Source organism: Lucilia cuprina, chromosome 3 (genome assembly GCF_022045245.1).
Source record: "Lucilia cuprina isolate Lc7/37 chromosome 3, ASM2204524v1, whole genome shotgun sequence".
Classification (NCBI taxonomy): Eukaryota; Metazoa; Arthropoda; class Insecta; order Diptera; family Calliphoridae; genus Lucilia; species Lucilia cuprina.
In genome coordinates this window covers 50,363,818-50,380,855 of record NC_060951.1, presented here as the reverse complement: position 1 = coordinate 50,380,855, position 17,038 = coordinate 50,363,818, and the positions used below count along the sequence as shown (strand labels likewise).

General features: G+C 25.0%; 1 protein-coding gene and 1 long non-coding RNA gene across 7 annotated transcripts in view; one reads left to right on the top strand and one right to left on the bottom strand.

Moving 5' to 3' along the window:
* The window catches only part of LOC124418683, a 220,554-nt gene that overhangs the window by 134,614 nt on the left and 68,902 nt on the right, over nucleotides 1-17,038 (bottom strand). The window lies entirely within an intron of this gene.
* Nucleotides 1-17,038, top strand: part of LOC111680232 (probable WRKY transcription factor protein 1) — a 70,203-nt gene that overhangs the window by 41,135 nt on the left and 12,030 nt on the right. For all 6 annotated transcript variants that reach the window (XM_046945632.1, XM_046945631.1, XM_046945630.1 and 3 more), the window contains exons 3-4: nucleotides 11,947-12,188; nucleotides 14,582-15,839. In XM_046945632.1, coding sequence (XP_046801588.1) covers nucleotides 11,947-12,188; nucleotides 14,582-15,839 — 1,500 coding nt within the window. The remainder of the gene's footprint in view (nucleotides 1-11,946; nucleotides 12,189-14,581; nucleotides 15,840-17,038) is intronic.

Genomic DNA, 17,038 nt, shown 5'->3' with positions numbered 1-17,038 from the left:
CTTTGTGTTATATGACAAACAATCCAGACAGAAGCGAAAGTTTTGATTTGAATTTTATTTGTCATTTTCTCTCTGGGGAATAAGTATGAATGTATTATAAAACTCATTTTAAGTTGTAAAAATAAAAATTTTAAATAATCTGAAAATTTATTGCATATTGAAATAGTTCCGGGATTATATGCCCCCAACTAATTAAAGTTTTGTTGTTTTACATTAAACAGCATAACCTATTTGAAGTATTTTTACAATTTCTTTCTCCGTTCTTTGGCGAATTTTCTCAATAAAAGTTCTTAAACTAATTTTATACAAGAGCTTTGTTGCTACCATTCTAAAGAGTTATTTTTTAATAGATTTTATTAGTTTTATATTTTTTTGAATTAAAATCGACTAGTTTTTGCCAAAAAATTTTATTAGTTATAAATTTTTTATTCTTTTACTTATCGTACCATTTCTGGAAAATATTCTTCAACTAGTTTTCTAAAATTTTATTTTTAAAGTTATATTTTATGTAACATTTATTTCGATCTGTTTTTATACTTATTTTGGATCATAGAAAACAAATACGTTTGTTTGTTTATTTAATAATTGTATTATTAAAAAAATACTTTATTACTTTTCAATTTTCCAGAAACTTTTGAAATTAACACTATACTAAACTTTTTTATGAAAATACAAGTTAGTTTGTGTGTGCAAAAAATATAATGTTATAATTTTTCTAATAACAACAATGTTTTCTAGGAAAAACAAAACAAACAAGTGGTAAATAAAAAAGTTTTAATAGGAAAAGTCCTAACAGTACATATTCAAATAAACCCAACAAATACAAAAAAAAAAACTAAATAAAATTAAAATTCCAGAAATTCTAAAACTAAATTGTCATAGATTTAGTTGGACTTAACAAAATGTATTCATATGTACATAATAATATGAATTATATTTTATTTATACAACCACAAATATGCTTCTAGTTATAAAAAGTATTTCTCGTTCACAGATATTCACAAAATTGTATATTTATAATAACAAAAATGTCATAGTCATTTGTTGACAGGGCATAAAATCTGATAAATGTGTTTTTATGTGTTCAGTTTTTATTTACTTAATTTTTTCATTTTAGTTTTTTCCTCTCATCTTGTCTAGTTTAGTTTTAGCAACAAAATGTCAACAATTTAATGATCCTCGTATAAGGGATTTTTTGTTATTTTGTTATTATAAAAACCCAAATATATAGAAAATACTTTATAATCCTCACATAAAAAGTAAATGTATATGTAAGAATGTTATTTTGTAAGGACCGCAGGGACGATAAACACATAAACTTATACACTAATGTAGAAAAAAAGGACACTGCTTAACCATAATGTTGAAACACTGACACAAACGTGAATATACACTAACGGTCTAGAATTTATGCATAAGCAAACATATATGTATCTATGTAGCTGTGGAGATAAATAGCTTCACTATATTGTTTAATTAAAATGTCTGTCCCAATGTGAACTTTTTATTGTATATATTCTTAAGTGGTTAGTATAGTTGTTATACCTATGTTTGTAATTATATGTACACTAGAGTTAAGGCCAAAGTTGTGTTCTATTACTAAGTGGAAGCCAGTAGCCTTCAAGTAAGGAATTCTTTATACTGGGGTCATTTTTATTCATTAAAGGTCGAACTTCTAATAACGATTGATAAAATTTTCTTCTTACATGTAGAATTATTGCTGAATAATTAGAAACTCGCTAATTATAAAAAAATTGCTGTTTTCCCATATACTCCTCTGGACTGCATAACCGACAAACGGTAGTACCAGAAATTCAACCTGAAGATATGTTGAGCTTAAGTCGCAAAATTTGTTGACATCCATATAATAGATATAGATCTACTTTTAAGAAAAAAATTTAAAAGCTTAAACAAATAAAAAAGTAGGTCATTCCGACATGATTTTATGCCTTACATATAAGTATGTTGGATTTTAACTTAATTCTTGCATCGCCTTTTTTGCGAAATTCTTATTAATTTTTAATTTAAATTTAAATCTAATTTTATAATATTATAACTATAATATGTAGTTTGTGATACAGTATTTATACAAAGACAATTAGAATTTTAAATTAATAAGCAGTCGATTTTTTTGAGACACAAAAATATTCAACATAATTATGAGTAATGGACCCAACAAAGACTACAGTTGTGCATAATTGTGTACCTATTATTATTTTACCAACTGCCATTCATGCTCGTAGAACTTTCCAATTTTCCCTACAATGACAACATCTTTTTATAATCGTTCCTTTGTAAATGTGTGTGCTTTTTATTATTTCTAAGATTTTAAGTTCCATTTTTATAGTTTAATATTTATATGTTTATTTCAAATATTTTTTCAAGAAATCATTAAACAATTCACTGCTCATCTTGATAAAGTCGTACTACATCAATGTTAAAATCATTGAAGTGTAACTTTTCATCATCAGCAGTTTCATCTTCAGATGAATTTTATGATGATGTAGTGTTACAAATAAAAGGATTAATTAATGTTTTGTTGTCAAATTACATGAAAAACGAAGAAAATAAAAAGATAGATGAATTGTTATGTCAACAAGATACGGATTTTTATTGTATTTTTGTGTTACCTAATGAATGGAAAATTTTATTAGTTCTTAGATGGATTTTTTCTTAATATCGATTTCTTGAGTTGTTTCATATATCCACATGAATGACATCGATAAATAGCAATAATACATAATAATACATAATGATTTGCACAAAATCATTGAAGAAGATGTAAATAAATTTGTCTAATTAAGATACAATTCATGCGTATGATTAATATTGAATACACACAAGTATTGGTTTAATATTATTACTCATACGTATTGATATTATCATTCGCATATTCATATAGTATATGAATGGTGTGTCTATTTTATATTATTGTAAAATTGTTTAAAGTGAAAATTATTCAAGGTTATTGGAGTTTCGAAAAATTCCTAAAGAAATTAAAATTTTAAGAAAAAAATATAACTTTTGTTAAAAGAAATGTTATTAATTAAATGTTAGTAAAATCTCACTTTTCTTACTTATTAAAGAAGTATTAGGATATATGTAAATGCAAATACTAGTTTGTTGTCAATTATGCCACAAATTAATAATTTGAACTATTTTTAACTAATTTAACTATTTTTAATTATACTGCCCATCCATCATTTTATTTTATACTTTATGTCTACCAACAAAAAGCAAATAATTTAACAGCATGATATACAAATAAATATATAAATTTGTCATTTTGTTTGTTTAATATATTAAATTATACACACCCAAATCAATCTTATTTATCATTTCTTTTGTCTTTGTCAGTCTGCGGAATTTTTGTGTATTTGTGTAAAATAATATTTTTACATATTTGTAAGAATTGTATATGGTCAAATAAAAGTTCAAATGTCAAACCAAGTTCTTTAGGAAAATAATATATTAAATTGAACATGATATAATTTATAATAAGAAGATAAGATTTAAATATAATTCGATTGTAATGGTACTTTAAAGCTTATTTTTTTTTTAAATTAGAAATAATTTTAGCAAAATTTTATTACTAAAATGGCACATTATGTGAAACCTAACCTTTATTCTACAAAAAGGAAAAAGCAGTTTTCTGTAAAAGCCTAAATTTTCGCTTTCAACAAAATATTTCTGAAACTAATTTTCTATATAAAAAACTTCTGTTGTGTATGCACAATCATTTTCAATTAAATTTATAAAAAATTTTTTTCATTAGTAATTTTTGCTAACATTTCTTAGTCGATTTGGCAATATTTCTTATTCAAATATTTTTTAAAGATTTTGTTAAATATTAATAAAAAACTAAATCGTTTTTACAATTTCTACAGAAGTTAGAAAGGACCTGTTAAAACTATTTTTATAAAAAAAACGTGTTCCACCAGTTATCTATACAAAAAGATTTGAGATTAATTTTCTTTAGAAAAATTTCTTCAGTAGCTCAGATTATTTCTTCTGAAAAAAGTAGAATTACCTAGACCCATGTAAAGGAGCCAAGTTTTTGTGGCTCTTATTAAATGAGAAACTTGACTGTAGAGAAACGTTAAAAGACCAACATATGTAGAAAAACTTTTTTTCAACTAGTTTTCAAAAGAAAATTTCATTAATTACTTCATAGAGAAAACTTTTTTTACTAGTTTTCTGTAGAAAAACATCTTCGACTAGTTTTCTATTAAAAAATTCTCCAACTAGATTTCCGCAGAAATGATCGATATAAAACTAGCCCTAGTTTTCTATAGAACACATCTTAATCTGGTTATCTATAGAAACATACTGCGAGTAGTATTCTTTCTTCGATTAGTTCTACGCAAAGCATCTTTCATTAGTTTATTTTGACCAGACAACTTTATTTTTTAGTTTTTATAAAAAATTAAATATGAATATTTTTTTAAGCAGCCCAAACTTAGATTTCCCATTAAAAAATTACTACAGCCTATTATAAAAGACTATTCAGTTAGTCCTTACCCTCATTAACTTTTCATTTCTTCCACCATTGCAATTTGATGTGAATTTAATATAAATTCTTTTCTAATTCCCAAAAGCCTTAAATACTTGAGATATTTCTCAATTATATATAAATATATTACTTTTTTTTCAATTTCCTTTAAACCAGAAAAACAACAAAAACACAAAGATTGGATTTGTTTTTGTTCGTTCTTTTTTTTCAAAATAAAAATATTTGCATTTTTATAATAAATTTTATTCACGTTTTTTTTAGTAATATATATTATCTACACAACATATACTCATATACCACGTTATATATTTCACTTTATTATATTTGTATATGTTTGTAAGTATATTTTTTGTTAAGTTATTATATCTTACAACAATAACAAAAATGGCTCAAGGCCAAATATGTGTTTATGCATACTAAGTAGGAGCAGGCTAAATACAAGAGAGAAAAAAACAAATTCAACGTAACATAAAAAATAAAATAAATAAATAAATAAATAAAAAGTCAACACGAGCTCATACTCATTCATCACAAAAAAAGACACACAATACTATATGTTTGTATTTGTAGAAGCGGAGAGTTCCCAACACTCTTACACTTATAGAGGTGAAGTTAACAAACGCTTACACATTCATAAACTGACTTTTATTTATATAATTTGTGAGTGCGTGTGTAAAAGTGAATTTACACGAATATTTATACATACTATCCTTTGGCACATACTCATACAGTCATTTCTGTATATACCTATATAAATATATTTATTTCTATGTTGTTGTATACAAATTTATATAAACATGTATTAAATGGCTCTCTGAACGTTGTGAAAAAAATAACTTTTTAAAATTAAAAAAATCGAACTGAAATTTTATTTAAGTATATATACACGTTGATTTGATTATTGTTGTTGTTTTTTGTTTTATTCGTTAGTTTGTATATACTGACACCTTCACGAATGATGACAATATAAACAAGTGAATAACAAAATATGTATGGGGAGTATTATTAAAATTAACAGATTTATGTTAATTTTTTAAATTTAGCTTTTTACATACTAATATGTATTTAGATTTGTATGAAATTTTATAGAAATAAAATAGAAATTATTATCTATATGAACTACAATATCCCTAATTCTCATTAATTTTTCAAGAAGATCTACTGATGAAGCGATGCTGAAGAGAACAAGGAGAGTTGGGAAACAATTTTGTATTATATCATTCTTTTTCTGTCAGGGTCCAAAAACGTCAAAAATTAATTTTATTTATCTGTATTTATCCACTGAAATACATTTTTTGAAGATTCCAAATATCTTATTTTGTTATTATCATGCAAGATTTGCCACAGTTGATAATTTAAATCAGGGAATACAAAATTTTACACACTGAAGTTTTAGTTTTATGGAAATCGTCTTAAAATTTGCATTAATTTTATGAGAAAACATTTTAAAGTTAAATTTTTGTATTCACTTATTCCATACTTCTCGCTCTGCTTTTTTTTCAATTTTCTTGTTGCATAAATTATCCCTAATAAATTAAGTAACATATTAACATTATGCTAATCTTTGAAAAAGTTGTGCAATTAACATTTTTTATTAAAGGTTGCCTAATAATTTTTAATAATAATATTATACAAAATTCTCATTGCATACGAACTATAACAATTCATGGAATTGCTTTTTTCGGGACAAATTGCTAAAAAAACTAAACTTTTACTTGTTTTTGAAGTAAGGCACCTGTCAAGTTAGATGATTGATAAGAAGAATATGCTATCGCACATATCCTACATAAACTCTCATACACACATATTTTTCTATTGATGTAGATAATTGTATGTGTGATGTAAATGTAGGTGAGTTTTTAACATTACTTTGATATGTGTAAGTGTGTGTAATATATTTGTGCAACTTTTCTATCAAACCTTTTTTCTATGCTTAGTTTACTGATTAAAAATGTATACAAAATACAATATTGTGGTCAGGTCATGTATATCTAGATTAAAGCAGGTTTGCAAACTTAAAATATATAAAAAAGAAATGTTCACAGACAAAACATGCTACATATTTGTATATATAAAGGAAATATTTTTATATTTAGGGAAACACAGATATAAGTAAAAGTGTATTAGGAATGCATCGAGAATTTGTATCAAAAAGGAAAACAATACTTCAGTTATCTGCTGCATAACTAACTAAAATCTAACATTTGCAGTTATTGACCGATAGAGCATAGTATCGATTTTTATCAATTATCAAATAGTACTAATCAAATCGGGATATTGAAATTGCTCATATGTATAAATATTTATTTTGATAATTTATCACAGCGATCTTTATTTACCAAGAAGTTTTGAGAACTACAGGCTAAAATTTATAATAAAAATCTATAGCTGAGCAAGGTTTAAACGACCAACCTAATATAAATATCTATATACATACATTAAGTATATTGTTGAAAGTCCAATAGGTTGTTTTTTATGTAATATTTTCATATACACAAAAAACATACATAAACACAAAGGACATTTACATACTTACACTTATGTTAAGGTCTTTATATTTAACCTGTTGTATCATTTTGTTTGCATTTTGTTTTGCAACAATGTTTTCTCTCCTCTTATTATTATAATAATACTTCTAGTTATACAATTTTTTTAATTTACTTTTTATTTTTCTTTTGTATATTGTTGCTGGAAAATGTATGTCTTTATTTTTGTTTTCATGCTTTTTTATCTTTTTCATCAGGTTTCTTTATTAAAATTTTTTGTATGTATGTTTGTATTTTTTTGGTACCATAAAATTGTTATATAAAAAAGGGTCATATTTTACACATAATTTTTTTTACTTTTTACATCGGAAAGAATGAAAGGGGTTTTTTTGTACTGATGAAATATGAAATGTTTTAATTAGTATGTTGTTAAGAAAAATGAATTTTTAATGAGGTTCTTTTTGTCGAATAATATAAGAACCGGTAAATTAAGGTTTTATTTTTGTGTATATTAATTTATATTTTGGTGAAAATATTTACACCGCCACAACGTATGTGTGATATTTATTAGTACTTTCAGTAATCATACGCTAAGTGGAACAAATTTTTAAAAGTGAAACATTTATTTTCATTTTATCTGTCTGTATAAATTTTGTGTTAACGATATTTATAGCATTACGTTTAAAAGGGAATTTGTTTGAGTTAAATGTAATAAGTATGAAACATTTGGTTAAAATTTTTATGGTAGAATATTTATGAAGAAATAATATGAGAAAAAAAAACAAAATTTATTATTTACCAATATAACTTATACTTTGAATAATAAACTTGAATTTAAACACACGAAAAGAGTACTTTTCGAATATGCATTAAATTGAGCAAATAGTAAGAGTTTGTGGACTTCTTTATAAAGATATGTAGAGAATATAATGTCAAACTGTGTTCACACCATTTTTCCAACAAAAAAATTAATACATTTTCAAAAAAAAAAAAAAGAAAACAATCTTTGTCAAAAGAAGTCAAATTTACCCATTTAAAATTTGCATACAATTTGATTTGTTCATAGTTTTAAAATTTTAAAAGAAAAATTGCATTTGTACAATAGAATTTTCTAAAAATTTCATTTTCATTTTCCTGCCACACAAAACCAAAACTTTAGTTGTTTGTTTCAACTTTAGTAATAACATTTAAGGAATATTCAAAACTTTCAAAACACTAGAGAAAAATGCAACAAAAAATATTTTCATTTTACACACTTTACTTAATATGTCTAAACCAATACATTCACAAACTATAACATACTTACTAAAACATTTACATGACAAACGAAAAATACCCTGCATTTCCTGAAAATTTCCCCATTCTAGTGACGAAATATATTATAACTCTGTAATAGATTGCAACCTCCTTAAAAGCATAGATAGTGTTTAATGAGGTTTTTTTTAGATTTCAAAGTAATACTGAAGATTGACAAAGCATAAATGAAGTCACAAAAATAATTAGACTTTTGGGATAAATACTGTCTAAAAGGAATACATTGATTTCTTGTAAAACTGTTGGATACTTGCAGTCTTTCATTTAGTTAGTAGCTGTAATTTATAATGTATATTGGAAACTTAATAGGGTGGTTCAGTTTAAAACAAAAAATTATAAAATTTTGTATGGCAGATAGACCTCAATTCGTGCTAAGGCCTGCAACAATAGCTTTTAAGTTTATAAATAAACTTATAAGAAAAAATCTGTAATTAAAAAAAATATTTCAAATCCTATTGTTTTTTAAGATAAATATCAACATATTTGTGTTTTGCTCTTAAAGGAATTGAGCCATCCTTGTCTACAATATTAAGCATGTTTTGCATGTGTCTACTTTGTGTGTTGCACATTTGTTGGGATTATGTAAATTTCGTCTGCCATTTACAGAATTCAAAATCAAAGATCTTATTTTTTTGGGGGGAAACCAAAGCTTAAATATTCAAAATACTCTTATTATTCTTTTATGAGTTCAAAAATTGCTAAAAATGCTTTCAGACTTAAAAGTTGAAACTGAAAGAGTGTTAAAAATTAGAAAATGCATATTTTATAAAATGTTGGTTTTAAATCTATCACTTTGTTGTGATAGACTTTTCTATTAAAATGAGACTTCTCTACTTAAGTGGTCATTTTCTTTTTGTAATGAAATGTAATATTTTAACAATGGTGAAAAGTAACTTTTATAGTGAATATCTGGCTCTAGTGTTTATATAAAAAAAACTATTTTACTAAAAAGGAATTTTTTTAGTTAAAAATTGTTTTTTTTATGAAAAACTACATTTATAGTTAAAAGTGATATTTTAAGTGAATAGTGCATGACTGTTTTAGATAAAACTGATTTTTTTGGTAAAAAGTGTCTTTTCTTGCGTAAAGCAACTTTCTAGGAGGTAATTAATTTTCTAGTGGAAGTGTCTTTTCTAGTGAAAACTTACTTTGCTAGTGAAAATAAACTCAGACTCTTCTATTAGAAACTGATTTTTCTAGTTAAAATTAAATTTTCTACTGAAAACTGATTTTTCTACTACAAGATGACTTTTCTAATGAAAACTAACTTTTCTAGTAGATATTAAATTTTGTAGTAGAAACTTTCTTTACTAGTAAAAACTGAATTTTCTATTAGAAACTGACTTTTCTACTGAAAACTGTTTTTTAAATGAAACTGACTTTTCTAATAAAAAGAAATCCAATGTAAGAAATAAATATCCATTAAAAACACATCAATAAATCAGATAATAAGCATTTAGCCCAAACAATGTCATAATCATAATATTTTTAAGCATAATTTATATAGTCTGGCTTAAAGAACCCCTCTCAAATTAAGCGTATTAATTTTCTACTTAAGTTTATAGCCGCAAGACACTACCAATTACCCAAAAACCAACACTAACAAAAAAGGGTTATAAGGCGATTAAAATATTATAATGTCATCAAAATAAAACTCAAATATAATAAGTGTTAAAATATAAAGGCACATAATAAGGGTATGTGAGAAAGTACGTATAAGTACCAGTAATATCTGAAAATAAGTATTTACTATACATTGACTTTTTCTTGAATTGTTATTATATTTCCCCCAAAACCAAATAACTGCCACCACCAACATAAACACCAAAGGGGACACACTCATACACTTGAGTTTTATATTTAGACAATCGTAAGTGAACGGATGTAATAATCAGATTTACACATTTTACTTTCTTTCCCTTTTGTTTCTGTTAGGGGATCTTAACGCAAACACGCTTATATTCTTTACACAATGTAGATAAAGATGAAAAAATAACATTACAAATATATTTATATAAAACACTAGAGATTCAACAATGCTTTCATAGAAGAGTGTAACTTTAAATGGTTGTGTATATTCTATAAAAAATAAATGAGATTCAAATAATAGTTTAGGTTTAAGAAGGCTTAAAAGAATAATGAGAACAAATGTACAATTTCATCGAATACTAAAATACAGAAATCTCATCAAAACCACTAACAGTTTTATTAAATCGACTCAAAACATGATTTGAAAATTAATTTAGTTGCGCTGTGCTATTATTCTCTTCTCTCATGTAGACTATAGGAATTTTTACATGAAAATATGTACACAATGTCTATGGTTTCTAATGGGAATTTTATTATAATATGTTTCCTTTACATGCATATGAGAATTTTTCGTTTATACATGATGGTTTTTTTTCATATTTTAATTTTTTTATTTCTGTTTTTTTTTTCACAAAATACCCTTAAGGATAATTACTGAAATGATTTTCATTTCAAAAAGTATAAAAATGTGTATGGATAAATTATTATTACTGTTGTCTACTTTTCTTTGTCAGAATGTTTGCCTCACTTTTTTTAATATTTATTTAAAACGAAAGAATTATACAATATTAAATGGTTTTTCCTTTTATTTCTTGTGTTTTTTGTTCTTCTTTAATCTCAAGACAATTATTTAAAATGAATTGGATTTATAATGAGAGAACAATTTAAATTTGTTTGTACAACAGCAATTTTTGTTTAAATAAAAATATAATAAAACAATTTAAAATAATTTTTTTTTTTTTTTTAAAGAAATTAATTTTAAATTAAAACAAGATAAGTTTTTAGAACAAATCAAAAAAAAAATAGCTCTTAAATAAGTGGTAAGATATTTTTACATATTAATCCTGAAGCTAGCGACTACTTCAAGAACTTGTTTTCTTGAACATTATCATGATTTTAAAGTACTTCTAAGGAGCTTTCAAGGATCTAGTTCTTTGGCACTTCACCGGTATAATGACATGCATACTTGTTTTGAATGGAATTTTTTAAACAAATTTAAAAAATCTTATTAAAAATTATAAAATATAGCTTTAAGCATAAAAATCGTATAACAAAAATAATTACAAATTCACAATTAAAAAAATTTTGCTCTGCTTAAAATTTACCACTTCAACCTTATAACAATGAATCACTGAAACAATATGCCAATTTATTATATCAACAATTTCAAGTGTTTCGATATTGTTAATTTCTTTATAAAAATATTTTAGATTTTTTTTTGCCAACAAACACTAAACATATGAAAATAAAACAATTGAAACATTTTACACCTCAATAGTTACTAACATTGTAAATGCTGGCACACTGAAATATAATAGAATTTCTAGGCCACATAGACCACAATGCAGATTTGTGTTTGTTTTCTTTTTTTTTTTTTTTGTATAGAAACAATTTTGAAATTTTAAACAAAAAAATTTTACAAACAAATTGTAGGTCATTTGATTTTCATTTTATGCAGGTCACATGCAGCAAAACATTTGTACATCCTCTAAAGATAGAAACCCCAACAAACTAACATTTATAAATATGTAGTAGTTATTTTGAAGCTTAAATATCTATTTACTATTTATCTTTAATTTTTTTTATTTTTTCTTGTCATTGCAGATTTCAATATGCAAGATGAGACCTCAATACCTGAGGACATTATTGACCAACAACATCTACAAGAAATTATAGACAAACAGCAACAAGGTTTACAGTTAGAGCAGCAGCAGCTGCAACAAAAATATGTTGGTGATAGTGCAGCAACATCAGGCTCAAGTATTCTGAATGGTGATGATGATATTATTGATGTTAACTTGCCTTATGATGATTCTTCTACAGATACAGATTCTGATGCTGATATTGTAAGTAGTATAAGGTCATTTCTTTAGTTTGTAAACTTAAATACATAAAACTATACATACATACACATATAAAGGGACAGTGAGTTTTCCAGTAAAGAACTATACGAAAATAGTCCTAAAAGATATCTAAAACACATTGTCAGATGTCTGTTTAGAATTTTTTGTCAAGTAAGAATACATAGTCCATATCTATTTTTTCGATTTGATTTTGAAAGTCCTAGTCTATGAACTATTCTAAAAACTTATCTATTACCTAGTTAATGTACAAGGCTAGACTATAAAATAATCAATACAGTTGTTTTTGGACTAGTTTAAGGACTAGACCCAGCACTAAACAATAAGCTTTTAAGTAACCTTGTACGCCTCGCTATATGTCTAATTTTAACTATTTTATAAATTTTTCTTAAAAAATCATACTTTTATTTAGAATTTTCTCAATATTAAATGGAAGTTTCTAATTTTATTTAAAAATTATATAGTTTAGTCTATTTGAAAAAAGTATTTTGCACTATTTTTTTTTTTTTTTTGACAATATGTACAGCAAGTATGCAATAGTAGTAAATTTTCCACATCTGGTAAGTACTTTAAACTTACACATATGCACACTATTATATGATTGTAACTAAGTCACTCTAATAGAAGAATTTGGGAAGCTATGTATGTTAGAGTTCCTGCAGTTCGTGGTGTCTAGCATGATCTAATTATATTATTTCAAAAGAGAATTAGTCCTTTACATAACTTTTCATACAATACATACAAACAATTGTCAGTTGACTACTTTATCAGTTATTTGTAGACGAACATTATATATTAATTAACTTCCTAATATGCAATACATAAGAATGAAATGAACCAAACAGTTAGAAACTTAAACCCCTTTTAAACCTGCTTGACTGCTTTTTTATTTCAATTGGCAAAACCGGGTTAGCAACAATTCTATTGAAATTATTTGTATTATGCTATAAAAGACACTTGCTGGTAGCTTTCGATTATCTTTTATATATTTTCTTTTTACCGTAATGCGAAAATACTTTATCCCCTATTTGTTCCTTTCTATTATATCTACAATATGTCTTTATTTCATTTTAATAAAAATATTGAACTGAAAAAAACGAATGTGTATCATATGTACATTATTCATTTTGTGTCCTTTTGTATAGTGTAAAGAACAAATATGAAAACAATTTTTAAAAGTCATAAATATTTATGTAATAGAAGTACAAATCCTCCAGGGAGTTGATAGAAAAAGCAAAACAAGTCTGGTCAGTTTGTTTTTTAACAGAATTGTATAGAATAAGAAAATATATTTTATAGGAAAAAAAAGAAAAAGAATTGAATTTAAGTTTGGAAAAATTTTAAATTTAGTTAATACACTATGTGCCGTGAACATTAGTTTATTACATTTTTCTTAGTTAAATATAATAAATTTTATAGATTATAAACTGAAGAAAGATATTTTATACGTAAACGAATTGATGGCTTTTTAAAGTATAATCTACTCTTTTTGTTTAAGTAAACTTTTAAACCTCTTTTTGTTAGTTTAATAATCTTAACTTTATTAAGCTTTTTTAGTTTTAAGATTTCAAAAAATAAAGAAAAAAAGACATGGTTTTTATAGAATCAATGATTTTTATGACTTCCTTAAAGTTCAAACAAACAAACTTTATTTTTATCGAACAGTATAATAAACTTGTAACTTATGTGTGTTGAGCTGATACATATTAGCACATTAGACAAATATTTCAAGAAAATAGAAGCAAAATTTAAAAAATAGTAAACTGTTTTAATTTTACAAAATAGAAATAAATAGTAATGAAAATTTTGGTATACCATGTCGAAGATTTGGCCCATATGTTTTATGTTTTTTTATATTAATCAATTTGAAGATTTTTGCAATAAATCAAAAGCAGATTACGATGCAGTTGATGAGGCGTCACATATTTCTGAAAAATATATGAAACAAAATTATAGATTTTATGTTTTTTTTAATATAAACTTTGCCTCCGATTGTAAGTAGTTTGATAAATTGTTTAACCGGCAAACTTTTAATCAATCAATGGACAAATTGATGAAAATTTCTGCAAGTTTATGGGTAGAATTATTTGCACTTTTCAAAAATGCTTAAATCTTGTTCTGGGCCTGAATCAAGAATATGAACCAAATTTTAAAACATTTTTTTTTAATAAGTTGAACTGGTAAACAGTTTTCATTCCATCATAATACATCAAATAATTACTTATTTAATTTTTATTTACGAATTTCCACCATTCTAATTAATTAATAGATTTCAAATAAGGAAAATATATTTTAAGTCCTTTTCAACTTCAACTATAAACAGGAACAAAAAACTTTGATATTCACTTAAATCGCTATTTTTATATGTACACTTGTAGATACTTGAGTCACAGAGGTCCAGTGAACGAAGTGATGATAACAAAAATAGCAACAACAATAGTAACAACAATAGCAGCAAAAACATTAAAACCAACAACAACAACCATAATAATGATGAAGACGACAGTGAAGAAGATGAAGAGATTGTGACTGAAGAAACAACTAAGAAAAACTTAAAGAAAAGTAATAATAATAAAAAGGAAATGTTTAAAGAAAGGAAAACATTCCAGAGTAACAACATCAGCAACAATGACAATAAAAACGAGGAAAAGAAAAAACAGCAGCAACAAATTAAATATGAAAACAATATTGACTATTCAAATCAATACAACATATATGGAGATGTTGATGTAGAAAAAAGTTTGAAAGACAACGACAGTCTTAACGATGATGATAATAATGATGCGGATGAAGATGAGGAGGACAAATTTGAACTGGACGATGAAGATGATGATGATGGTAGTGCGGAATATGAAAAATTTAAAACAATGCATGAACAGAAACAAAGAGAACAACAACAACAAAAACAAAAGGAACAAATGTCCACACTAAAGACAATAATAAATGATGATGAGACATTTAGTAGACCAGACTCAAATGAAGAAATGACCAATAATCAAGATAATGACAAAATTAAGCACATGGTCGATTATACTGATGACAATAATAAAAATAAGAAAAATCTTAACGATTATGAAATATTCCATCAACATTTACTCGAGCAAAAGCAGCAACTATTACAAAAACAACAACAGCAGCAACAACAACAACTAAGCCAACACATACAAGATGCCATTGGTGATATTGAAGAAAATGAAAATCCCAATATTTTCAAAACAAACAGCTATACTCACAATAATGACAACAACAACAATAATAACAATGAAAGTAAAAATAAAAATGATAATAATTTTGCAAATATTTTCATACCACGTAAAATAAAAAGACACAATGGTGCTGCTCGTTTAGATGATGCCACCAATAGATACACCAAACTTAAACAAGAACAACTACTACAGCAGCAGCAGCAACAACTAAAATCCCAAATTAACACTGAAGAAAATCATCCGGATGCCGTAGCAAAAGTATCATCACAAGAAGAAAATTTTAAGAAAAAATATTATGACATTTTAAAAGAAAATTCAACATCAACTACAGACCATCATCTCCAACAGCAGCAGCAGAAGCATCATCATCACCCATCAGGAGAATCAAACCCCAAGGATTTTAGTTTTTATGATGAGAATAATGAAAGAGGTTAGTAAAACTTTACAACTTATTTTTCTCGTTTTGGTTCCTTCTATTATTACACGTAGCAAACATTTATTATTATTTAAACTTGATTTCATACTTAAATATATATAAATTTTTTTCTTTGTTTTTACTGCGTAGATTATTTATATATTTTTTTTATAATGTTACTTTGGTTTGTTGCTATTGTTATTCCGTTTTAAAAATCAATGTATCTAAAAACAATATGAATTATTGTAATTATTATTGTTTTAAATATATTGCTTTTTTTACTAAGAAAAATAGTTTAAAATGTCTAAATTTGAACCTATCTAACTCCGGCAGTTCTTAACCGATAGAGATAAAAATGTATGTCTGGCCTACTATACCCACAACTATGTAACAAACAGGGTTCTTTGTATCTATAGTTTATTTTTCAAATATAAAACGATTTTTTGAATTTTGTATAAGACGAATAGGTTGGAATTCTATAGAATTACCTACAGAAATACTTGGAATTAAATATATCAAAAATTCATTAAACAAAACCAAACATCTTAGCGGTTTTTATTGTTTGAACTGGAAAAGTTTGTAAAGAAAATTTCACCTTTTATATGAGATTGTGATGACTTACCTGTAAGAGAAAAAAAATTTAAATAATTATTAAAAAATTGAAAACTTAAAAAATTCTAAAAGGAGTTTTTAACATAATACATAAAGTCCTAATTACACAAAAATTTTAAAATTTTAATTTTAAAAAATTAAAATAAAAAAAATATTTTGTTTTGAAGTCTTTGAAATTAATCTACTCTAATGTATAAATGTATATATAAAATCCTTAGTAAACTAATCACGTCTACAGTTTGTCTTCTTTATCAACTTTAAGTAACTGAAAACACAATTTACTTGAGAATTTAGTTTAATGTTCAAGTAACACAAACATCAAAATTTAATATAATACAATATAACTTAAAAATCGCATAACCCTAGAGAAAATATACTCTAGCAATTAACTGGTCTATGAAGGCTGTCACTTTACCTTTATTCTTATATAATAAAAATATTTAAGGAGAATATCTGAATTAATTATATTTATAATTAATGTTTATGACAAACATTATATTATAGAAAGTTGTTGTTAAAAAAAAAAAATAAAAGTCAATTTCTTGATTGACATATAACTAAAAAAGGCAATTATGAAAAAATCAGATATGAAGATATTACAC